The sequence below is a fragment of the Salminus brasiliensis genome, chromosome 19, assembly GCF_030463535.1.
Source record: "Salminus brasiliensis chromosome 19, fSalBra1.hap2, whole genome shotgun sequence".
Classification (NCBI taxonomy): domain Eukaryota; kingdom Metazoa; phylum Chordata; class Actinopteri; order Characiformes; family Bryconidae; genus Salminus; species Salminus brasiliensis.
In genome coordinates, this window is record NC_132896.1 from 15,702,940 (window position 1) to 15,722,684 (window position 19,745).

Consider the following 19,745-nt stretch of genomic DNA (forward strand, 5'->3'; position numbering starts at 1 on the left):
ACATGGCATACTTGTGTTGCTCTCACCAAGTAAAATTCCTTACTTGGCAAAATAAAGAGATTATGATTGTGATTCTGAGCCAGATTCACCTTTCCGAATTAATGCGAAACGTTTGAGCAACAGCAAAGACAGAATGTGGACAATCTGTCTGCATGAAAGTATGTCTGTATGATGTCCCCCTCACCACTGTGTGAAGGACTTTGCATGTGCTCCTCACACCTTCATGCATGTTGTTCTCACAGTGAACACACGTGACAAGCCATGGAATTCGCAGGAAAGCGCCAGTATAACGAGTCTAATAGTTTCAGTCACTGCTTCTAGCTGATTATTACATTATTGAAATGAATCACAGAAAATAAATATATATTAAAAAAAATTAAATGCAATCACAATCATGAGGTCCACATATTGAGACGTAGCCCCGCCCACTCAGGCTGACGTTAAGAAGGAGTGGCTCAGGCTGCTTTTTTGAATGAGGCACAATATACAGCGCAGCCAATCAGAGACCAGATCGCTCACACGCCTTAGTCCGACAGACAGGGACGAAAACAACCGCTTCAATGCAAATAGCTATATGTGTATCTGTTTTTTGGTAGCCAGCTATATTAACCCACGCAAACACGGTATAAATGACGCTCATGATACAAGAAAAGTATAATATCACCGTTGTCTTTGAATACATTACTTTATGCGTGGCATTCTCAAAATGCGCCAAAAGGGTGCGCTGTTAGCCTTGACAGTCGCAGCACAACAACAAAGCGCCCCCCTGTGGACTTAGCCCTGTGTGTGTGAATATCGTTTGTGGTCAAATTGACAGTATTATAGATATGTATTATAACTTGACGGTATTGTATTTAGAATGATCACAAAACAACCCATTTAGGAAGCGCTTTTAGACAGCGAAGTAAGGTAAAGGGGGAGAAACAGAAAGAGAGGAGAGAAAGCGCCGCTGTGTGTTGCACAGCTTCACCGCTAGGCGGCGTGTGGCGCCTGGGTTCCATTTTCCACACGGGTGCTGATCACAACGGTTTGCTTGTAAGGTAAGAAGTGTTACTAAGATATGGGTCCCTTTTCTTGCAGATCCTCTGCAGCAGTGGTTAGATAACGTTTTAAAAGATGTCTAAAAGATGTCTAAAAACTCCAATTTTTGCGCAAAATACGGTTTGAGTGTTTTGAATGTAACACAACTAGCTAGCATTGTAATTTAGCCATGGTTGCTAATGTAAACAGAATGAACCAGATTCTCGTTGACAACCGAGACAGCTTTTGTATTTTATCCAGCCTTGAGAGCATGGAGATCACAGAAGGCAGCGTGAAACAGTCGGAAGAACTGCACCATCACTGGGTGGAGAAGTTGTTTCCTCCTCGCTTCACTTTCCAAGACCTGTTTGAGGGCAAATGTCACAGTACTGAAGAACCAAGGATCAGTCCAGCTCTTAGATCTGACAAGCCTGACCTAAGAAGGCAGATCTACGTAGATGTTTTAAGACAAGTGCAGGAGAAAGAGGAGAAGACAAGGAGGAGCAACCTGACCAAGAGAATCAGCAGAGGTGAGCAGTCTGTAGGTGATGTGCAGAATCAAGATTCGTGTGAGAAAAAGCTGACTCCAGGTGGACCGATGGGGGATAGCGAGGGGGAGACATGCATTTGGAATGAGGGGGACATCTCCAAACTCCGGGCGGATTTGACAGAGCTACAGAGGGACAGGTGGAGGCTCAGAGAGCGGCTGAGGAGCTCAGAGGAGCGACTGAAGAGTGAAGGAGAGGAGAGGAAGAGGCTGCGGGAGCTTCTAGAGGAGCGTGAGGAGCAGCTGGGCTGCTCTAGAAAGGAGACAATGCGTCATGCCCTGGTGGTCAAGTCTCTGAAGATGGAGGTCCACCAAAAGGACATGCAGTTACAGAAGTTTAACATGCAGAGGCAGGAGAAGGCTGAGGAGGCGGAGGCGTTGAGGGCAGAGTTGAGAAGAGCCAGAGATGGATGTCGGCAGATTAAACAGGAATGTTCAGACCTGGCCTGGGAGCTGGAGAGGGTGAACGAGCAGCAGAAGATGGAGGGAGCAAGGCAAGCAGAGGAGGCCAGGCTGGAGCACCAGGCAGCTGTAGTGAGGCTGCAGAAGGAGTTGGAGGAAGCTCGAGCTGAATTGAGAACAGAAAGGGAGAGCCACAGCCAGACTCTCACAGCCTTGGATCTTCTGCGTCGCCACTTCAGTAACCAGTGATGCTCTGGCAGGACAAGAACATCCAGTTTTCTTCATTTCAAGACATACAAGTGCATTAAGTAGCACAGGAGTCACCTATACTGGTCCTGGAGGGCTGGGATGCAGCATAACCAGATGCATTTTTGCTTCAACACACCAAGCACACCTAGTAATCAACCGATGAGTTGCATCACGTGTGTCTGATCAGGGATACTACTGAACTTATTACATTTAATATATATTGATTAATCAAATCAATTATTTTATATGCTGCGGTCCCATGGAATAAGGTTCATGAGCCAATATTTCCATATTTTTAAGTGTGTGATGATGGACACACTTTGCATAAGGAAATCAGTGACTGTATCCTGACCCGTTAGCTAAGTTGGCTTCATATCTCTCCAGTGAAACAGAAGTAAACACCATTCGCCAAACACAGCCTGACTGTTCAAATGCATCTAGGAAATCTGTGAATTGGATTTTTGGCTCAGTCTTCATTTTAAGACAAAGGTTAGAATTGTCCAGTAGGAATGTCCCCCATCTCTTCTCCTGGTGGACAGGCCTGACTGTGTTATCTGGCTAACTGAGAAATCCTGCATTGTGAAATATCCCACAGGATGTAATTGATGACCCCTGATTGAGTGGTTTCTCTGCTCAAGCCGGGGTGGAGAATTGAGTCAGACTTGTGAGAAGTGTAAGTTGTGGAGGGTTTTGGTCCTGCAGGACTGGGAGTGAACACAGAGACATCTGTCTACAGCTGAGACAGGCTGTGTACAGCCAGAAGCTTTTTAGGTCAAGGCTGTTGGCCATTACTTGCATACCAAGTCACAACTTTTCAGTCAGTCTGAACCCTGAAGCCTGTTGGATTTTTATGGATGTAATGACATATTTGTTGTTAAAGGAAGGAGGTGTGACATTCTTTTTAAAATGTTAAGAAAGATTGGAGTATGAGCTATGTTTATTTTTTATAATTTTTTTAATTAAGAATGAAAGAAAAAAAAAAAAGACCAAGAAAAAGAAGAATGTTTCGCTGAGATTTGAGCTAACAGAACTTTTACAAAAGGTCTCAGGTCTTAATTAGCTGCTTCTTGGGCTGTTTCAGTCATCAGGAATGGCCATAATGTAAATGACCATGTTGTACCAGTTACTTACTGGTAGAAGGAAGAATGGGTTCCAAAAAAAAAGGCTACCAGCAAATTCTGAAAGAGCAATCGCCGCAAGGTCTGGGAGAGGAAAAAAAACAAAGCTAAATGTGAAATGACGATGACTTTTACTGCATGATCTTGATCAAAATCCACAAAAATCACAAACTCAAAGGGTGCAGGCTAAAGGTTTTTGGCATGACGTTCAGTCCCCTGACCGAAGTATCATCATAAATCTGTTAATAGACTTCAAAATAGCAGTGCATGTGGGACAGCCCAAGAGTCACATAGACACACAGACCTAGTAGCCTTTTGCAAGGCAAATAAAAATTCCCTTAAACAAGAACTGAAAGACTTTGGCTTCCAAAAGGAACTTACAAGCTGAGAGACTTACTAAAGGAGTCGTTAGTACTGACCATGCCTGCTGCCCGAAACCCATCTTTGGGCCATTTTATATAAAGTAAAAAATTATTTTGCTTAAAATGTTAAAGAAATGTCATCATCCATAAGCTTTTTTTCCCTCTTTAAATGAAAACTGACAAATGATGCAGCTGATTATTTCCAATATGGCTCCACACTTTTATTTCATAAAATAAAATTTTATGTACATACCTAGCCCTCCCCCACAGTGAAACGTGTAACAGAAAACTTGCAGGAAAAAGAAAAAAAGTAACAAAATAGAAAAACTGAGCAAAGCGTTACAATTTCAGCCTAACCCTGAAAGTGAAGCCCACACCCAATAATTTAGTGAAAGTGTGTCATTTTGTCCACAGCAACTTAATATTATTTACTAAAACAAGCATGTGCTAAATGCTGGCATTTCTATACCATTCAAAAACAAATGACCTCTGGAGGAAAATGTTATGATGAAGAATTAAACCCACCTCCACACCTCTTACGTCTGCAGTCGACAGTTTTTAACAGCTACATTTAAACATTTTCAGGCCTTTGGTTTATAATGAAGTACGTCTGTGCCCACTCTCAGTCCAGAGAGGTGTGAAAGACGTTCACATTCACATTTATTTATTTATTTTTTTTTTAAAAGAAATGCATTTTGTGCACATTCTACTCAAGACCTTTACCTTGCAAAACCTGACAATCATTTGAAGTCATCACATTTTCAAAAAGGTGTACCAGCCCTATTTTAACATGTATCCCCCCCCCCCACCTACTCAAACATTGCCTTCTACCTACAGTTCATATCTGCTGGTTTCAGCACAATCATACTATACTACTACTTCTTAAGTGACTCAAGGACATTTCAAATCTCACTTAAACCCACTGGAGTAAAACTGTGGCACATTCACACAAATACAGAGAGAAATCTCATCACGCTCATGGCGTTCGACAGACCAAATATAACCAGTTCATATCTTCCCTTGCAAATCCCATGTAGCAACTGAAGGCCGCAACTTAAGATCGTAGCGTTCGCGTGCATAAACTCAAAACTACTGCGCTACAGCCACAGTAATAAAACACAAACATGTAAAGGAAAAAAAAAAAAATAAACAGCACTTAAGCAACTGAAAACCTATGAGGTATATAAGAGGAGGAATTGTGCAAACAGAGTACGTAAAATAAGTTCAGCGAAAGGTAAACTGACTAATTTAATTCAGGGCTTTGTTTTTCAGTAGAATCCTGTTCTGCATTTTCATTCAAAAAGACTTTCTTTTCTTAATCACCAAGAGGTACTGAAATACCCCAAACTCAGACTTGAAGCGCAAAATACAATCGTAAGTTGTAACGAGCGTTACCACAGTTTTGGCTCATTCAAGTTCGACAGTGCAGATGTTAACGTCAACATGGTGTTAAATGGTTGGGTTAATGGCTTCATCGGCTTGTACTTTGGAAGTGTACGCTGTAATTCAAAATGCAGCATCTGTGGAGCATTAAAACATATGCATTCGGATGCTGCACTCATCATTCTTACAACATTATGGTGTATGTGGGGGGGGTAGAGGTTAAGGTTTGACCATGCGTACCATGTTCTCTTAAATCAGTGACGTATACAACCCCAGAATTTGTTACACAGCTGGTGAATGAGGAAAAAAAAAATCTAATCTGATACATTTATATATATAAAAAAAAAAGTTTCAAAGAGCCTTCCCCATTAGTTCAAATAATGTGCTAACCATGGTTAAACCAGAAGAATACTATAAATACAAAGTTATGGGAAAATATCAATATGAGACCAAGAACAACTTTCAAGCTTTCAAACAATGCAGCCAGTTAGATTTGATAGTGAGTGCAATATCAGTGAGAAATGAGACACTCGGATAAAGCCTGGCAGTTCTGAACAATATTCCTTGACATAAGATTTTATGCATGGAAATCTTGGATTTTATGGATTTTATGCATATGAAAACATTTCTAGTCACCTTCAGAAAGAGCTGAAGTTTAGCGCTGGTTTAAAAACAGAACGCACAGGGCAGGTTTTCTAAGACCCATATTAAGCATAAACAGGACCTTTACAGGTGAAACACCACCAGCATTGCAAGTCAGTCCGAAACTAGACCTAATCCAACTGCCCTATGATTCCCTTTCTAAAAGTTATGCCTATACAATTTCTTTCCAATGCTTTGTTAACATTTGTTTCCAACCTTAAATGTACCATTAAGGCAGGGTTGGTTATTAAGACACTACCTGCAACCCTGCAGCACATGCAGATACACACCAAAAAGTACTATTCTCCCTCTTTAAAAGGGGCAAACTTCCAAAAATGCTTTGGGTAGTTTTTTTCTTTTTTTTTTATGCTACCACCTACAACAGGGCAAGAAAAAAAAAACTAACAGATTAAATCAAATGGTCATAAGGTAGTTTGGAGTTTCACAGACAGACAATAGTCTCAAAATATCAGAAGGCTCAAAAGAATCCATTTGTATTTCTAATATTTTCACATGAGGAAAAAAAGACATTGGGGTATAAATAGTTTTCGGGTCCCACTTTCTTCTCTCAACGCAAAATCACCCTTGTCCTTAAGAAAAGAGAAAGGCTGAGTTTGCACATATTAACTAGAACATTGGTTTACCCATTTCAAAGCGCTTATGCACAGAAATGGGATCTCAAAGAGGCTTGTCCTTCTTCCTTTCGGTCATTCCCTCTAGTTCCCTCCCTCATGCACAAAAAATAGCACATCACCACCCCAGCTCTTTCGTCTCAAGCTTCCGTCTCTTGTTCCCTTTATGCTTCCTCTGGTGGTGCCGGCCTCTTGAGGTCGCGTATCTGCTTGATGAGATAGTTCTTTTCGTCGCAGAACTGCTCGTCCTCAGATCGGTCCGTCTGGAAGTGGCTCAGGAAGTCCACCAGCTTGGACTGGTTCTTTAGGAGGATGTCCAAAACAGGCTGCGTCTTATTTGGGTTCGCCACGAACACCTGTGAGCACACAGGAAACTGCTCATTTCAGATTTTCAATTTCAGCTTTCAACCACGGCGGCTCAATCTAGCACCACAGGGGTTAAGCTAAACCGATTCTGCTCTGGTTCCTCTTAATGGCTGAGGTCAAAACTGGGACAGGGAAGCAATCATCTGTTATGTGTGGAAAGTCATTGGAGCAGACAGGGAAAAACAGCAGACAAGAGGAACAAGCTCTACTAGTCTGCCAAATTCAATTACACGGCTAATACTGTATATAGGTGCACGCACATGCTCAGACACGCACCTTAAAGACGTGAAAGGCTTCAAACTGGATGTTGCGGCTGTTGTCTCTCAACATGTTCATCATCAGTTTCAGGTTCTCAGCTCGACTGATGTATTTGGTCATGACTGTGAAGTTGTGCCGATCCAGCAGAAGTTCTCCTAAAAGCTGCGGGCGAGATCATACTTGGCATGACTGCTAGCTTGACCATTTAGGAATCCTCTTTGAGGCAAGCCAGGAATGGTCGATTTGTACTACACAGGAAGAAAGATCTCTTGCAAAAAATGGCAAATACTTGGTCCATCATTTGACCCCATGTACTCATTATCATCACACCATGTTATAATGCTAATAACCTCTACTGGGTCTACTGTGAACATAAATTGTGACCCCATTCACAGATATTTAAGTAGATTGTAGCACTTTTATAAGCACCTTTTTAAAAGACCATTATAATATTTCAAACTTAAAATGCAAATTATTTCCATATTAAACAGTGTATGCAAAGTAAAAGCAAGAATTTTGGAACTTAAATTTAATGTGCAAGAAGAGTACAACTCTGTTCACTGAGCTGCTGCACGAGAAACCAATAGTCAAACTGGAAAAAAAAATCTGTGAAACATGAGGGACAGTTACAGAGTCATGGCCTCACATCCACTGCTCAATCAGGCATGAAGTTGATCCATGCATCATCAATATCATCTCTATGTCCTCCATGTGTATAAAAATACACAGTCCTGTGTAGCTGCATGTTTTACCCAAACCATTGTAGCTACATACAGCTGCCATGTCCAGTTGCTCATTCAGCATTGAAACTATCTGGACAGTGTCCATGGTACAGAAATATGTAACTCAAGACTAGTGTGTCCAGATTGTGAGCGTAACCACCCATACCAATTACATTCCAATCATACGCGTGTCTACGTCTACGTCTGTGTTTTAAACATGATATTGCCGGAATGCTAGAAGCAAGACGGGTCAAGTAATCAGATAAAACTATCCAACTATGCGGATATGCTTGTAACAACAGCACAGTGATGCAAGCTGAGACTTCAGCATGGACCTGTGCCATCAGTGTGTCCAACCATGTAGATATCTGCCACAATACATCACCATTAACATCAACATGTGACAACCATTGTAAAAACAAAAACACAATATACAGAAATCATAACTCACTTTTAGGGACTGCCTTTTGGTGACGTAGTTATCCGAATGTAGCAGCTTTTCATACTCGGTAAACACCTGAAAAAGAGATGAACATTTAAATTTTCCATCTTTTTTAGGGGAAGTATTCTTTTTAATACAACAACATGGTCAGTTAGACTTACTCGGTCATAATTTGTCTCCAAGAAATCAGCACACATGATCTTGTGTCTTGTTAGGAGATCCTAAAAATAAATCATAAAACGTAGATGTGGCAGTTGAAGTCAAAGCACAGATAAATAAATATTCATCTCATAACATGATACTTCAGGGCAAATAAAACAAATACACAAATAAAACTGCCTTGTAAAAAAGCTCTGATGAATTAACAAGCAATTCAGGATAAGCTGACCAAAGGTTTAATAGAAACTAATGAAATTCTGTTGCCGGGTTGTCCAAAGTGTGGTCCGTGGGCCATGGCTGGATTGTGAAGAGATTTTATTTGGCCTGCCTGAAAAAGTTATCCTATTCCCACCTTTTTTTTCTTCATATTTTTAAATATGAAACTTCTTATTAAATTATTCTTTTCCTTTAGGAAAGTATTTAATAAAGATTTTATTACATTATAAAATGCATTCAAATGCATTAATTAATAAAAACAACTGGCAGGCCTTATCTATAGGACAGTATCATAATCTCAAACATATCCTTGGAAGCTGTACAAAAGAACTTATTTTGCACTGCTTACCTTAAATGAAGCAAAGGCATCGGAGGCAATATCAAAGGTGGAGAGTTCCACATAGCGGAAGAAGCAGAAGAAGTCTTCAGAGAAGAGTACAGTGCGAGCCAGGGGTTCATGACGGAGGCACTCCCTCAGCATCATGCCACAGTTTAAAGCCACCTCTGGAGTCTCATAGCTGCAATTAACAAAGAACACATGGTCACTAGTGAAACCATCACATGTTTAAAAGGAGAACTACATTTTGTAATTTTAAAAAACTATTTTCTTCTCAGTGGTAGTTGCTGCAAGTTCCTGTATGCCATCTTGGTAGGGCTATATACTATTTTTGGACATTCTACATTTTCTATTTGATGTACAACATAAAAAAGAAATAACTAAAGAAGGACAAATATATGACTGGTCCTGTGCAGCAATTCAATCACTTGATTTCTTTTTGCTCCTGTTCTCCACTGGACTCCTCAACATGCTTCTGGGGTGTCCTAAGCCATCCTTCTTTCCATACTAGGAAGGACCATGATTTTATTATTATTATTATTATTATTTTGTGAATCAAATTTGGTTTTAGCAATAGAACGCAGGGTTCTTGGCTGAATACAGTACTTAAGAGGAAATCAGTCATAATCTTTGAATTTCTTCATGCCATTTGAAACCAAAGTGTCCGGTTCTGGCAACACAAGAGTAATTAGAGACTTTACACTACAATAGTTAAACAATCACAGCACATCAGTAATGTCAACTGGAACTGACAGGCCAATCAATGCTTTTTGGAAAATGCTGATCCATGGCTGTGCCCCGAAGCCTGGAAAACTCACCCTTTCAGCAGCATGAAGAGGATCTGTGAGTGGGAGGAAATGTACTCTACGGTGGGGGTGCGGGTGCCAATCTGACGACGGACTATGTTGCTGAACAGATGCACCACGTCTTTCTTTCCCTTTGGAGAGCAAAATCAAACATATACTGTATAGTCCAACTTCAACAAAACATGATGAAGCTTTAATCACAAGCAATGATGAACAGCAGATGAAAGCCATTAGGAGGTATTTACAGACCTTTAATTTGGTTAGTAAATCTTATTTCATGTCATGATGTGCAAACTCTCCTAGAAAAAGCCTAAAACCTAATTTGGCCCTTGTCAAAGTGGCTCAGATTCAGACCTTCAAGAACTGACTGTTCATTTGCTGCCTAATATATCCCACCCCTTAGTACATGTCAATGTAGATGACCGTCAGTGTTCATCTGACTTCACTAATACTAATATTATGGCTAATGTACTAATGTTATGGCTGATCTGTGTATATTGGCAGACATGCACCCCAATATTTCTTCGTTTAAAAACTGAGCTTTAAAATAAACAATTCTAACTGAAACACTTCACTAAATTTGAGTATGTGATGGCAGGCAATCATGCTTACACTCCAAACACTACTACCTCACAGGGGAAAAAAAAAAAAAAAACACAGCCAACAACAACTCATTGCATAGCAGTGTAGTCAAGTATGTGCTATTCCAGGCTAGATTTGCTTCAAGATTGGATTGGATTCATTCTTATCCCCCAACCCCCACTCTACTGCCACTGATATCTGATCTGGTATGCTTTGCTGATAGTAGCCAGACAACTATACATAGTGACACAGAATTCTAGCTAAACGTCTGCATTTTACTATCTGACAGCATTTTGTAACTCTATTCATATTACAAAACATACATTTCTGTTATAATGCTATAATCTAGGTGGATGCACGTGCAACTTGAATAATGCGTATACTGGCCTTGGCACTGACCAATGTGTGTAAAATATGCTTGTAGATGCATACCTATTTATAAATGCTGTTTAAAAAAAAAAAAAGACACCAAACTCATTAGAACTGGATGGGCGCTAAATGACAGTCACCTCAAAGTCGATCCTCTGCAGGTTGGCTATGAGGGAGATGAAGAGGTTGGTGTTGTAAAGCTCCTGCGCCAGCTGGGCCACTGCTTCTGTTTGAGGCTCCTTGTCTCCAGTGCCACACAGAACCTCTTTCAGTAAAGCTAGGTTCTTCGACACTTCCTCAGCGACCTTTTAGGGAAATCAGTCAGTTTTTTTCCACTCAACATGCACCAACATGACATTTCAACAGGAAAAACATTTACAGAGAAATTCATGTTCATTTTATTGCAGTTCAGTGATTACAACACAAAACCGCTAAACTTTATACAACTTCTCACCTTTTCACATTTCTTGTTGTCAGATGCTTCTAGCTTCTCCAAGCATGCCACGTTCTCCTTGAGATTCTTTACAATCTCTGCTGGGTTCTTCTGGGACTTCCCAAATGGGAATGGCATGGTGTTTAAGATGGTGTGGTTGGCTTTGGATGAAAAGAAAAACCTTTTACCTGCCAACAAAAAGGACAAAGAAATACAACATTTTAAACCCAAGCATCAAATGCTAATGAATTAGTCTATTTCGGGCAACGATGAAGTAAGTTCCTGGGGCACGTGCATTAAAACACCCCTTCGCCGATGATCTAGTTTTGCCAGTCACGTCCCACTGAATGCAAATAAATTCTACCTCTATAACACACCATGATGCTTAAAGACCAATTTCTTGATGTGACTGATCATCCACCTGTCAGAGCGCTAACTCATGTTTCTGCGATTTACCATTCAAACTCACCTCATCTTCTCTTTCTGTAGCATGTAAGACACAACCACAAATGTCTGCAGACAATAATATTTCACTGTCTGCATTGTAACAAAAGCTTTTACTGGATTACTTTTATTACAAATATGCTTGAGCGCTACCAGAAACGATGTCATCTGATGTGAGCACATTGGTGTCTGTCTTGCAACAGAAGACCGGATACATTACGGGCTACTATTTAGGCTGTAACAACGCACTCCGCCTACGATTTATTTAATGTCATGATACCATATTCTCCCGATAATCTGGAATAAAATAGTATGATGCTAACTGATTACTTTAACCATGTTGTTACATATTCTACTAATGAGACTAAACCTGGGGGGCAAGAGGAGCTTGACATATGACTTAACCATGTTGGAGTGGGCTGTTGATATGTGCTGGCTGTTTGTAAATGCTGGTTACCAAACATTAGATATCATAAATACTACAATGCCCATTCTCTGCAAGATTTTACGGCAATTTCTTCAGCTTCGATCATTAAATTTACTTTAATATAACTGCCACTATTACAATGTTTTTAACATCACTCCAAGCAGGTCTATGTACAAATCTCCATGTTTAAATACGTACATAAATACATACTTGCATGGCGTCAAACACTGAATTTGTTTCCTAACAAGAATGACAACACACAAGGTAGCACAGAGAGTCATTAATGTTTTGCTTTTTTGTGAGATGTACCTTATAGGTTTGCGCCATAAACACAACACATGGGAAATATCATTATTATGAGATTTTATTATGAGCATAAAATAAACCAATACAACATGCTCTAGTATACTGCCAATACTAACCTGCCCACCCTTCCTTTCATCCCGCATGAAATTCCTATTGCTAGTTTAAAGACTTTTATAATAATATTCATATTGTTTTCAATAGTGTCATTATCAGAAGTTACACTATCTTAGGGACTGCATGATCCACCCATTCTGCCTTGTTAAGGTCGATCATTACTATAGACAAGAGCTTGGCCAAGAATACAGCGAAAATGTAACTTTTCGCCCCTCTCCACGTTTTCAGATGTAAATCATTTAGCCATGCCTCACTGCTAGTACAAATAGTCTTCCTTAAATCCTTAAATGCGTGCGATCACCAGGAAAACGTAAAAAACACCAGGGTTGAGCTTATTGTTATCTGGCGAGTTGAGTGTTAAGCCAGTGATCCACCAGCGTTAGTTTTCTCATTTGGCCGAGCTGTGGGCACAGCAGGCTGATGTCTGACGGTGATGATATCGATTGCCACCACCCAGTCAGAGTCAAAGTGACCGACAAAGCCAGGAATCATCGATCAGCACTTCTTAGAAATGTATAGATTTTAGATGGCACCCAGTTGCACTTTTGAAGTGCCCACAAGCCGCTTAATACAACTTAAAAGAGAGCTCACGTCGCGTTCACAGTTAGCGAGCTGGCGGTAGCTAACCAGCTAGCTAACAAACTCACTTAAGGCAAGTCGATTTCCTGTCTCTGCTCTCAGCAAGACGAGGCGCTGGGTGGCTAAACTGGCTCGCTATAAATAAAGAAAAGCTATAGCTACAGACCAGTGGGCCAAGTTGGGAAGAACAGACAATGAGCATATAGATAGCTAGCTAGTTAAAATGTAGATAGAAACGTTATAAGCAACAGGCTGCGCAGCTCAGCGACTTAGCTAGCTAGCTATAGTCCCTGACTGTGGTTGTTTTTCCTCTCTTTCTAGCTAACGACGTTAAAAATGCTTCTGACTGGAAGCAAAGCCACCACCACTGAACTTTTCCAGTGACAACTAACTAGCTAGCTAGCTAACGGAGTTATCTAGCTAGCTAGCTTGGTTTAGGGTGAGTTAGCTAGCTAGCTGAAGTGCTGGTGAAGTCCTGAGTGAAACAGCGCTGCAGCCAAACTGACAAACCGACAGACCACACAGATGTAACGTTAGCTTTCGTCACGTAGCAGCAACGAAACTCGTAGCCGGCTAGCGGAGTTTTTACTGAAAAGAAGGATTTGGGGAGAAAATGGTAGCTAGGCAGCACGACGAGCTGGAGACCCGACGGCACCTAACATGAGGTAGTTGAGGGAGAAGCTGAAGTAGCACTAAGTTACTCACCGCATTCACCAACAAGACGTCGACTTTGAAAAAGCACTCCAGGCAGGTCGGAATCGGTCGAATATATTATGTATCTATAAGCAGCAAAACACACGGTTGAAACTCGGTTCAGACTAAAGTATACATGCTACTCACTCTTAAAAAGGTTGTAGTTCGGTTTTCTGTGTAAAAAAAAAAAATCTATAATAATAACTTAAGTTGCCCGTTTTACCTTGTCTTTCTATCTAACAACAGCCCTTCTCTGGCGAACAACTCTATCAGGGAAGTTGGGGAGTGTTTCGGAGGCCGCCCCCTTCTCGTCACTGACACCACAGTTGACCAATAGGAGCGTCTGAAACATGGAGGCGACCGCCGTCTTTAGCCCTGTTTGGATTGGACCAGTTTTTTGCAGGGGGCGTCTGTAATGGAAATTTTACACGTGTCTTCAGTGATATAACTCGTATCCGGACGGCAGTGAAATTACCGCAGGACAAGATAGTTTAGTGCCCGAAAGTTTGCACCACGTGTATACCTGTTAGAGCCAGAGACTGGCCCTAATTTCAGTTGGGGGCAAAGCAAAGTTACAGCAACAATTTGATACATTTTCATTTTGCGAATCGTTAAGTTTTCTTTCTGCGATTCAGAAAGTGTTTAATGTCCAGCAGATGATTTCTGACGGAGATGTGCTCTATAATAAAATATCATATGAGGGCGCAGCAGCATGCAACAATGCGAGGCCCCATCTACAGACACCAGCGATTCAATTTAAAAAATGAAATTGCAAAGGAGCTCCCGTGAAAGAGAGAATTGGTCCAATTTGTGCGAATCACTTTATGGTGGGCACTGCAGCGGTTCACAGGAGCCACGTAGCATAGCTTAGCACTGTACCAAGAACACTGTAATTATTTTTTGGTAGCTCCAGAGTATCAGATCTTACCAGATAGAGTTGCTATCCTCACGGTTTTTTAGCTAGCTGAAGAAATTGTAGCTTTTAAGCACCCGCTTAGCACCTGCTTGCTTCCCCGGGTTTGGCTTCCTGACATGATGCTCTTGAGATCTTTTTCTGTGTGAAAGAGTGTGGTTAGCTGTAATCTGAGGTAGTCCAGCTTGGTGAAACCCGGTCGGCTAGAGGTTTAGGCAAGCACGGATATCCGCCCAGTTCCCGGGCTTTAGCTTCCTCGCTTGCTGAGTTTGAATTACTCTTCCACAGACAGTGGAAAAGCTGTGGTGATGGCCTGGTCTACATAGCAATCCGTATGCCTAGCAGAGTCTGGTGATGTGCGGCTTGTCTCGGAAAACTTACAAATAGTGTCAAACAGCATATTCTTCTGAAGAGCCCTCAGCTTTTGACTAGGGCTAGCAGGCCGTTTGCTAGTAAGATGGGTGTATGTACATTTTGATAGCATAAATGTATATAGAAATATATATACTCACATACCAGGGGATTTGGAATTGGCCTTTTTTCTACATTTTGGCCTCCGGTCCACACAAAAACCCTTTTTGGTCACTTTGCTTGAAAATGCTTATGTGACAACGCATTCATGTTCATGGTAAAATCTCAATTACTGCCTTACTCCCTATATAGTAAACTATGCAAAATTATATAGCGAACACATAAAATATCAGTGTCTGCACGCAGATAGCACTAGATTCTAGATTTAGATACGTAAATGAACGTAAATGCTTTTCTGTTATAGATATTTAGATCTATAATCTAATATAATTTTGTGACTTGCGTAGTACACTACATAGGGACTAATGTGTTATTTGGGATTAAACCTCTGTGTTTGCTTCCTTCTTCATGATGTTTTGATGCCTCTTTTTATGAGGAAGCTACTATCTCATACATGTGGATGAGACCTTACAGTCCTGTTTTGGTTATGTCGGATTTTCTATTTAATGAACAGACAGCAGTGTTTTAGAAGCCCACCTTTCTAAACAGATTAAAGGTGCCTTATAATACAATCTTGGCATTGAATAATGAGAGTTTGGTACATGGGAGTGACTTACTGTGACCCTCAGTTGTCTCATTCAAAGCAAAACACCCATAAGCAAAAGAGGGCTGTTTCATTACAGTCGTTTCATTATTTACATTTTATTTCTCCCCACAATTTACATACATCAGATTTATTGCCCTAGTCCAGGATGGCAGTGCAGTAACAAGCAGCAGCCACATCAAAACCATGGGAAGCAAGCGATTATCTGTGTGAGGCTTAAAGATAACCCTAACCTAGCAATATTCCAGATGAGGCCAGTTTGCACACAGTGTCGACAGGACAGCAGCGCTGATCAGATTCACGTTGGCAGGAATAATTAAAACAATAATTACAGTGTTTTTATTGCAATGCTAAAAACTAAGTTACAATAATGCTAAAGTTACTAGACCTGTTGATTCTTTGTGTGCTAACGCTGTGCCTCACTGTAAACCAGCCAATCAGAGCAGCTCAACAAATGATTTCAGAGCCCACCAAAAAAAAAAAAAAAAAAAAAGCCGTCCATAGTCACACACCTTTTATAGGTCAATGGAAATAAACTACACGAAAACAGAATAAATACGATCTATGAGTTTTAATTCTAGTCTTTCAGAACCACAACATGTGGATGACGACTTTTATCAGCCGATGATAGTTTTAAGTGTACATTCTGTGTTTTTTTTAAATATAGAAGAAATGTCTGCTGTGCTTTCGGCCTGTACTGGTTCTATTTGTATGATATGAGGCTCATATCATATCTAGCAGAATCATTCTTCAGTTTTGTGATATTAACAGCACGGTGGAAGTATGTTAACCTAAACTGTGGCCCACAAGCATATCCTGAGTATTAGCTGGACACTCAAAGATACATTTGAGAAATTCAAAAGATTTCCGAATTCAGAGTATTTCGAAATAATAAAATACGTGTATAAAAAGTGCATGTTCAGATTCAATTACTTTTCAGGGGGACATTTATACAGGGTTTGTATGGGTCCTGGAAAACCTGGAAAGTCATGGAAAATAAACATGCTAGAATCCAGTACTAAATAGTCCATGAAAAATAACAAAATTGACTTAAAAGTACTTAAAAGTCATGGAAAATATTGTAATGAGCTCCTGTCATCAGGACACAAACCTTTATCGTGGCATATTTTTTCACATGACCAATCGCTGCCCGTATTTTATATGACCATGCACAGTTTTGGCCGTGGTGTCATGAACATGCATTATATTGTTAACTAGCAAGCCTGGACAGACTTTCCGCTACAAGTGTGGATCAAACATTGGAATTTTTTTTTTTTTTGTTACTTGTCACAGAAAGTCCTTGAATTTGAAATTGGTTAAAGTGTATGAACCCTGTTTATAGAAAGGGACCCAATGATCTTACTTATGTTAAATAAATGTAATTGTAGTGTCGTGGCAGACCTGTGCATATCTGTGGGCATTATACACGAGGCACTTGGAAAGGTCTTGCTTGAGAACCCTCACAAATCTGAAAAGACTGAGGAAAGTACAGTAGGAAAAGTCTGGGAGCGAGAGTGGGAAATTTGTCCACTAGGTTTTTTTTTAGCTTATCTTCTTCGGGGCTGCATCTCATTCCACTAAATATCATGTTCCCTTCCTCTATTTCCCTTACTTGTCCTTGCCATTTTTGGCAATGTATCAGGTTTTATAGACCATTTCATTCACCTTTTTGAGCAGTTTGTGTTCAGCCTGTTTAGGCTGTTAGGGTGCACATCCAAGAGCTAAATGTAACAAATCATTTGACTAGAGTCTTTTCTTCCACTTACGATGTTGGACATATCCTATATCCCACCCAAGATTAGACATGACAACCATTATACATATTCACCATTTGTGTTAAAAAACACAGATGAAATTTGGCCTCTGCCTTTAACCCATCCATGCAGTGAACACACACAGTGACAGTGAGCCATCGCTGCAGTACTCAGGTAGTAGAGAGTGGCAGCTTGCCAAGCCCAGGTATCGAACCCACACCCCTGTCATTAATACCCCGGTGCTCTGACTGCTGAGCCACCACTGCCCCACACATTGTGTCATATGGACATTCTAAATCTGGTTGGCCCGTGATGGACTTTACTTAATCGTACTTTGCAAGTGACGTTAAAAATTGGACAGTGTTTAGTCCGTCTGATTTGTTCCAAATGTAGGTAAGAACCCGTCCAAGGACCTTTATTTATTTCAAATGGTGTATGAGTATGATTAGTGGTGGTTGGTGAAGTGCACACAACCAGGGAAACCTGGGATCGTTTCTCGATCTGCATGACTTCGCTGCGCTGCACCAATTGGAGTACTTGGGCAAGACTCTCAACACTATATTGGCCCACGTCTCTAATACGTGTGACCTTGTCGTTTGGAATAACAGCTTCAGCTAAATGCTTTAAATGCAAATGAGAACACAACTGCAATCACTGGATATAGCTCATATTACTTTTATGCAGTCCTATGCGTTTGATATTTGATGTCCGCTACTCACAAGAACGTCTACAAGGAAAGTCCCCGGCGCTATAGTGTGAGGTTCCAAACTGTTTTGTCTCTGTTGAGTATCAGCCTCTCTTTCTCTCTCTCGTTTCGCCTCAGGTCACAGCATGTGGGAGGGTTGAGTTGAAACCCTCTCGTGACAAAGCAACAGTGTCAATACATCACTCAAGCCTAATGCAGGATATTTGAAGTGGTGCAAAACATAGTTGTCTCCTCAGCCTGTGAGAACTTGGCTGAGCAATCAAAGTCGTCTTTCTGTTAAGCTGGAGCTGTTGTTTACGGGTTAGAGGGGCCCACACTACAGACAGGACCGTTCCCAAAGACAACTTCTGAGCTCACTGAGAATTTTTGCCCCATGATAGGTGGAGAGGGTGGGAGTGGTAGATGAAACATGATGTTATTGGTTAATGTTATTTTTCCCTGCCCTTTGGAGTTGTGTATGGAGTAGGATGATGTAATCTAAAATAATAAGACATTTTTTGAGGCAGGCAACAGTCACATATTTATGCAAGACTTTAAATCTGTCATGTAAATTATATGACCAAGGACAAAAAATAATACAATAAAAAAACAACAACATCCATTTTAATTCCAGGTTGAGTTAGCCTGCGAAGAAAATAGCTTCTCGTAATAAAAAAGGCACTGCTTCTAGCACCACCCCTACATTAATGTCCAAATACTAAAATGTTTTAAAAATGTAGTGTGTGCAAGCTGGCCTCCAACTGACATGTGCCTAAATAAGGTATCAGGTAATAATATAAGGTAATAATAAGGCCTAAGAAACATAAATTAGAATTCAGATCACCAGAAGATAGCTCACTTTTCATGCCATGCACTCTTGTCATGTGACTTTGTTTTCTGTAGCACGCTAATCACACATGGAAATAGGCCTGAGCCAGACAACCTGTTCCCCAGAAGAGAAAAAAGTGTCATACTTGCAGGGGGAGGATGTGCAAACACATCAGGCCACTGAGGCAGGAAGTAACCCAGGCAGTTTTATTGTAAGCAGTTAAATCAAATAATGGAATAACTGAATTTTTCTCTAAATAAAATATTTTGGGGCATTTTACATTTATACTAGCATTCCAGAAACCTGCTGACAACATGATCATATGCATGTGCTCAGCTTTCCAAACCCATCATGAGACGTGCTTTCAGCTTCAAGCCTGGTTATCGCTCTTTAAAGTAAAATGATTCTTTAAAATAACAGAAGAACGATGGTATCAGCACATCATTGGAAAGGAATTTTGTCAATAGGCACTATGACAGTCATTTCCCATAATCCTTGTAAAGTGAACTCATGAATTCATCCATTCTCTTACTTCTTTAGATGTTGGGAAAGTTGTCTGGTTAAAAAGACCCTCGTTGCATAGTCAACCTATGGAAAAGTTTGTGCACCCTTAGCCAATTTATACACTGTGCCTGCGACCGAACATACATTAAACATAGTAGAATACTTTAGCCAATCCAAATGCGCAGTTACTTTGGTTTTTTTTATTATTATTATAACATTGCAATTTTTTTTGTATCCAGCTAAAGGTCCATTAAGATAAGATAAGATAAGATAAGATAGTTTTACTTTATTGATCCCAAAGGAAATTGCAGTGTCACAGTACTGTCCATATTGCACAGTTACAGAAGAGCTACATACATAACAACATAACAATGAAT

At 40.5% G+C, this 19,745-nt stretch overlaps 2 protein-coding genes across 3 annotated transcripts; one reads left to right on the forward strand and one right to left on the reverse strand.

The window, feature by feature from the left end:
• Positions 1 to 930: 930 nt before the first annotated feature.
• On the forward strand, positions 931 to 4,509 carry ccdc160 (coiled-coil domain containing 160). 2 transcript variants are annotated; one of them, XM_072663346.1, is made up of 2 exons: positions 931 to 1,040; positions 1,282 to 4,509. In XM_072663346.1, exon 2 carries the CDS (start codon positions 1,292 to 1,294, stop codon positions 2,216 to 2,218), a length of 927 nt encoding a protein of 308 aa, XP_072519447.1. In that variant the 5' UTR covers positions 931 to 1,040; positions 1,282 to 1,291; the 3' UTR covers positions 2,219 to 4,509. The 2 variants fall into 2 exon arrangements, with proteins under 2 accessions (XP_072519447.1, XP_072519446.1); XM_072663345.1 differs by having other exon boundaries at positions 1,020 to 1,040; positions 1,264 to 4,509.
• On the reverse strand, positions 3,894 to 13,865 carry cab39l1 (calcium binding protein 39, like 1). The gene is made up of 9 exons (XM_072663344.1): positions 13,621 to 13,865; positions 11,067 to 11,233; positions 10,753 to 10,917; positions 9,674 to 9,792; positions 8,868 to 9,036; positions 8,305 to 8,364; positions 8,153 to 8,218; positions 6,998 to 7,141; positions 3,894 to 6,711 (listed from the first exon to the last, which is right to left on the reverse strand). Exons 2-9 carry the CDS (start codon positions 11,181 to 11,183, stop codon positions 6,520 to 6,522), a joined length of 1,032 nt encoding a protein of 343 aa, XP_072519445.1. The 5' UTR covers positions 11,184 to 11,233; positions 13,621 to 13,865; the 3' UTR covers positions 3,894 to 6,519.
• Between the last annotated feature and the right edge of the window lie 5,880 nt (positions 13,866 to 19,745).

What these genes read in the sequence shown, in the direction of transcription:
- ccdc160 (XM_072663346.1), top strand. Translation starts at nt 1,292, where the DNA reads ATGGAGATCACAGAAGGCAGCGTGAAACAGTCGGAAGAACTGCACCAT.
- cab39l1 (XM_072663344.1), bottom strand. Translation starts at nt 11,183, where the DNA reads ATGCCATTCCCATTTGGGAAGTCCCAGAAGAACCCAGCAGAGATTGTA. An exon ending in ATGCCTTTGCTTCATTTAAG is followed by an intron (nt 8,365 to 8,867) that starts GTAAGCAGTGCA and finishes ATTTATTTTTAG; the next exon opens with GATCTCCTAACAAGACACAA. An exon ending in CCAAAAGGCAGTCCCTAAAA is followed by an intron (nt 7,142 to 8,152) that starts GTGAGTTATGAT and finishes TCTCGCCCGCAG; the next exon opens with CTTTTAGGAGAACTTCTGCT.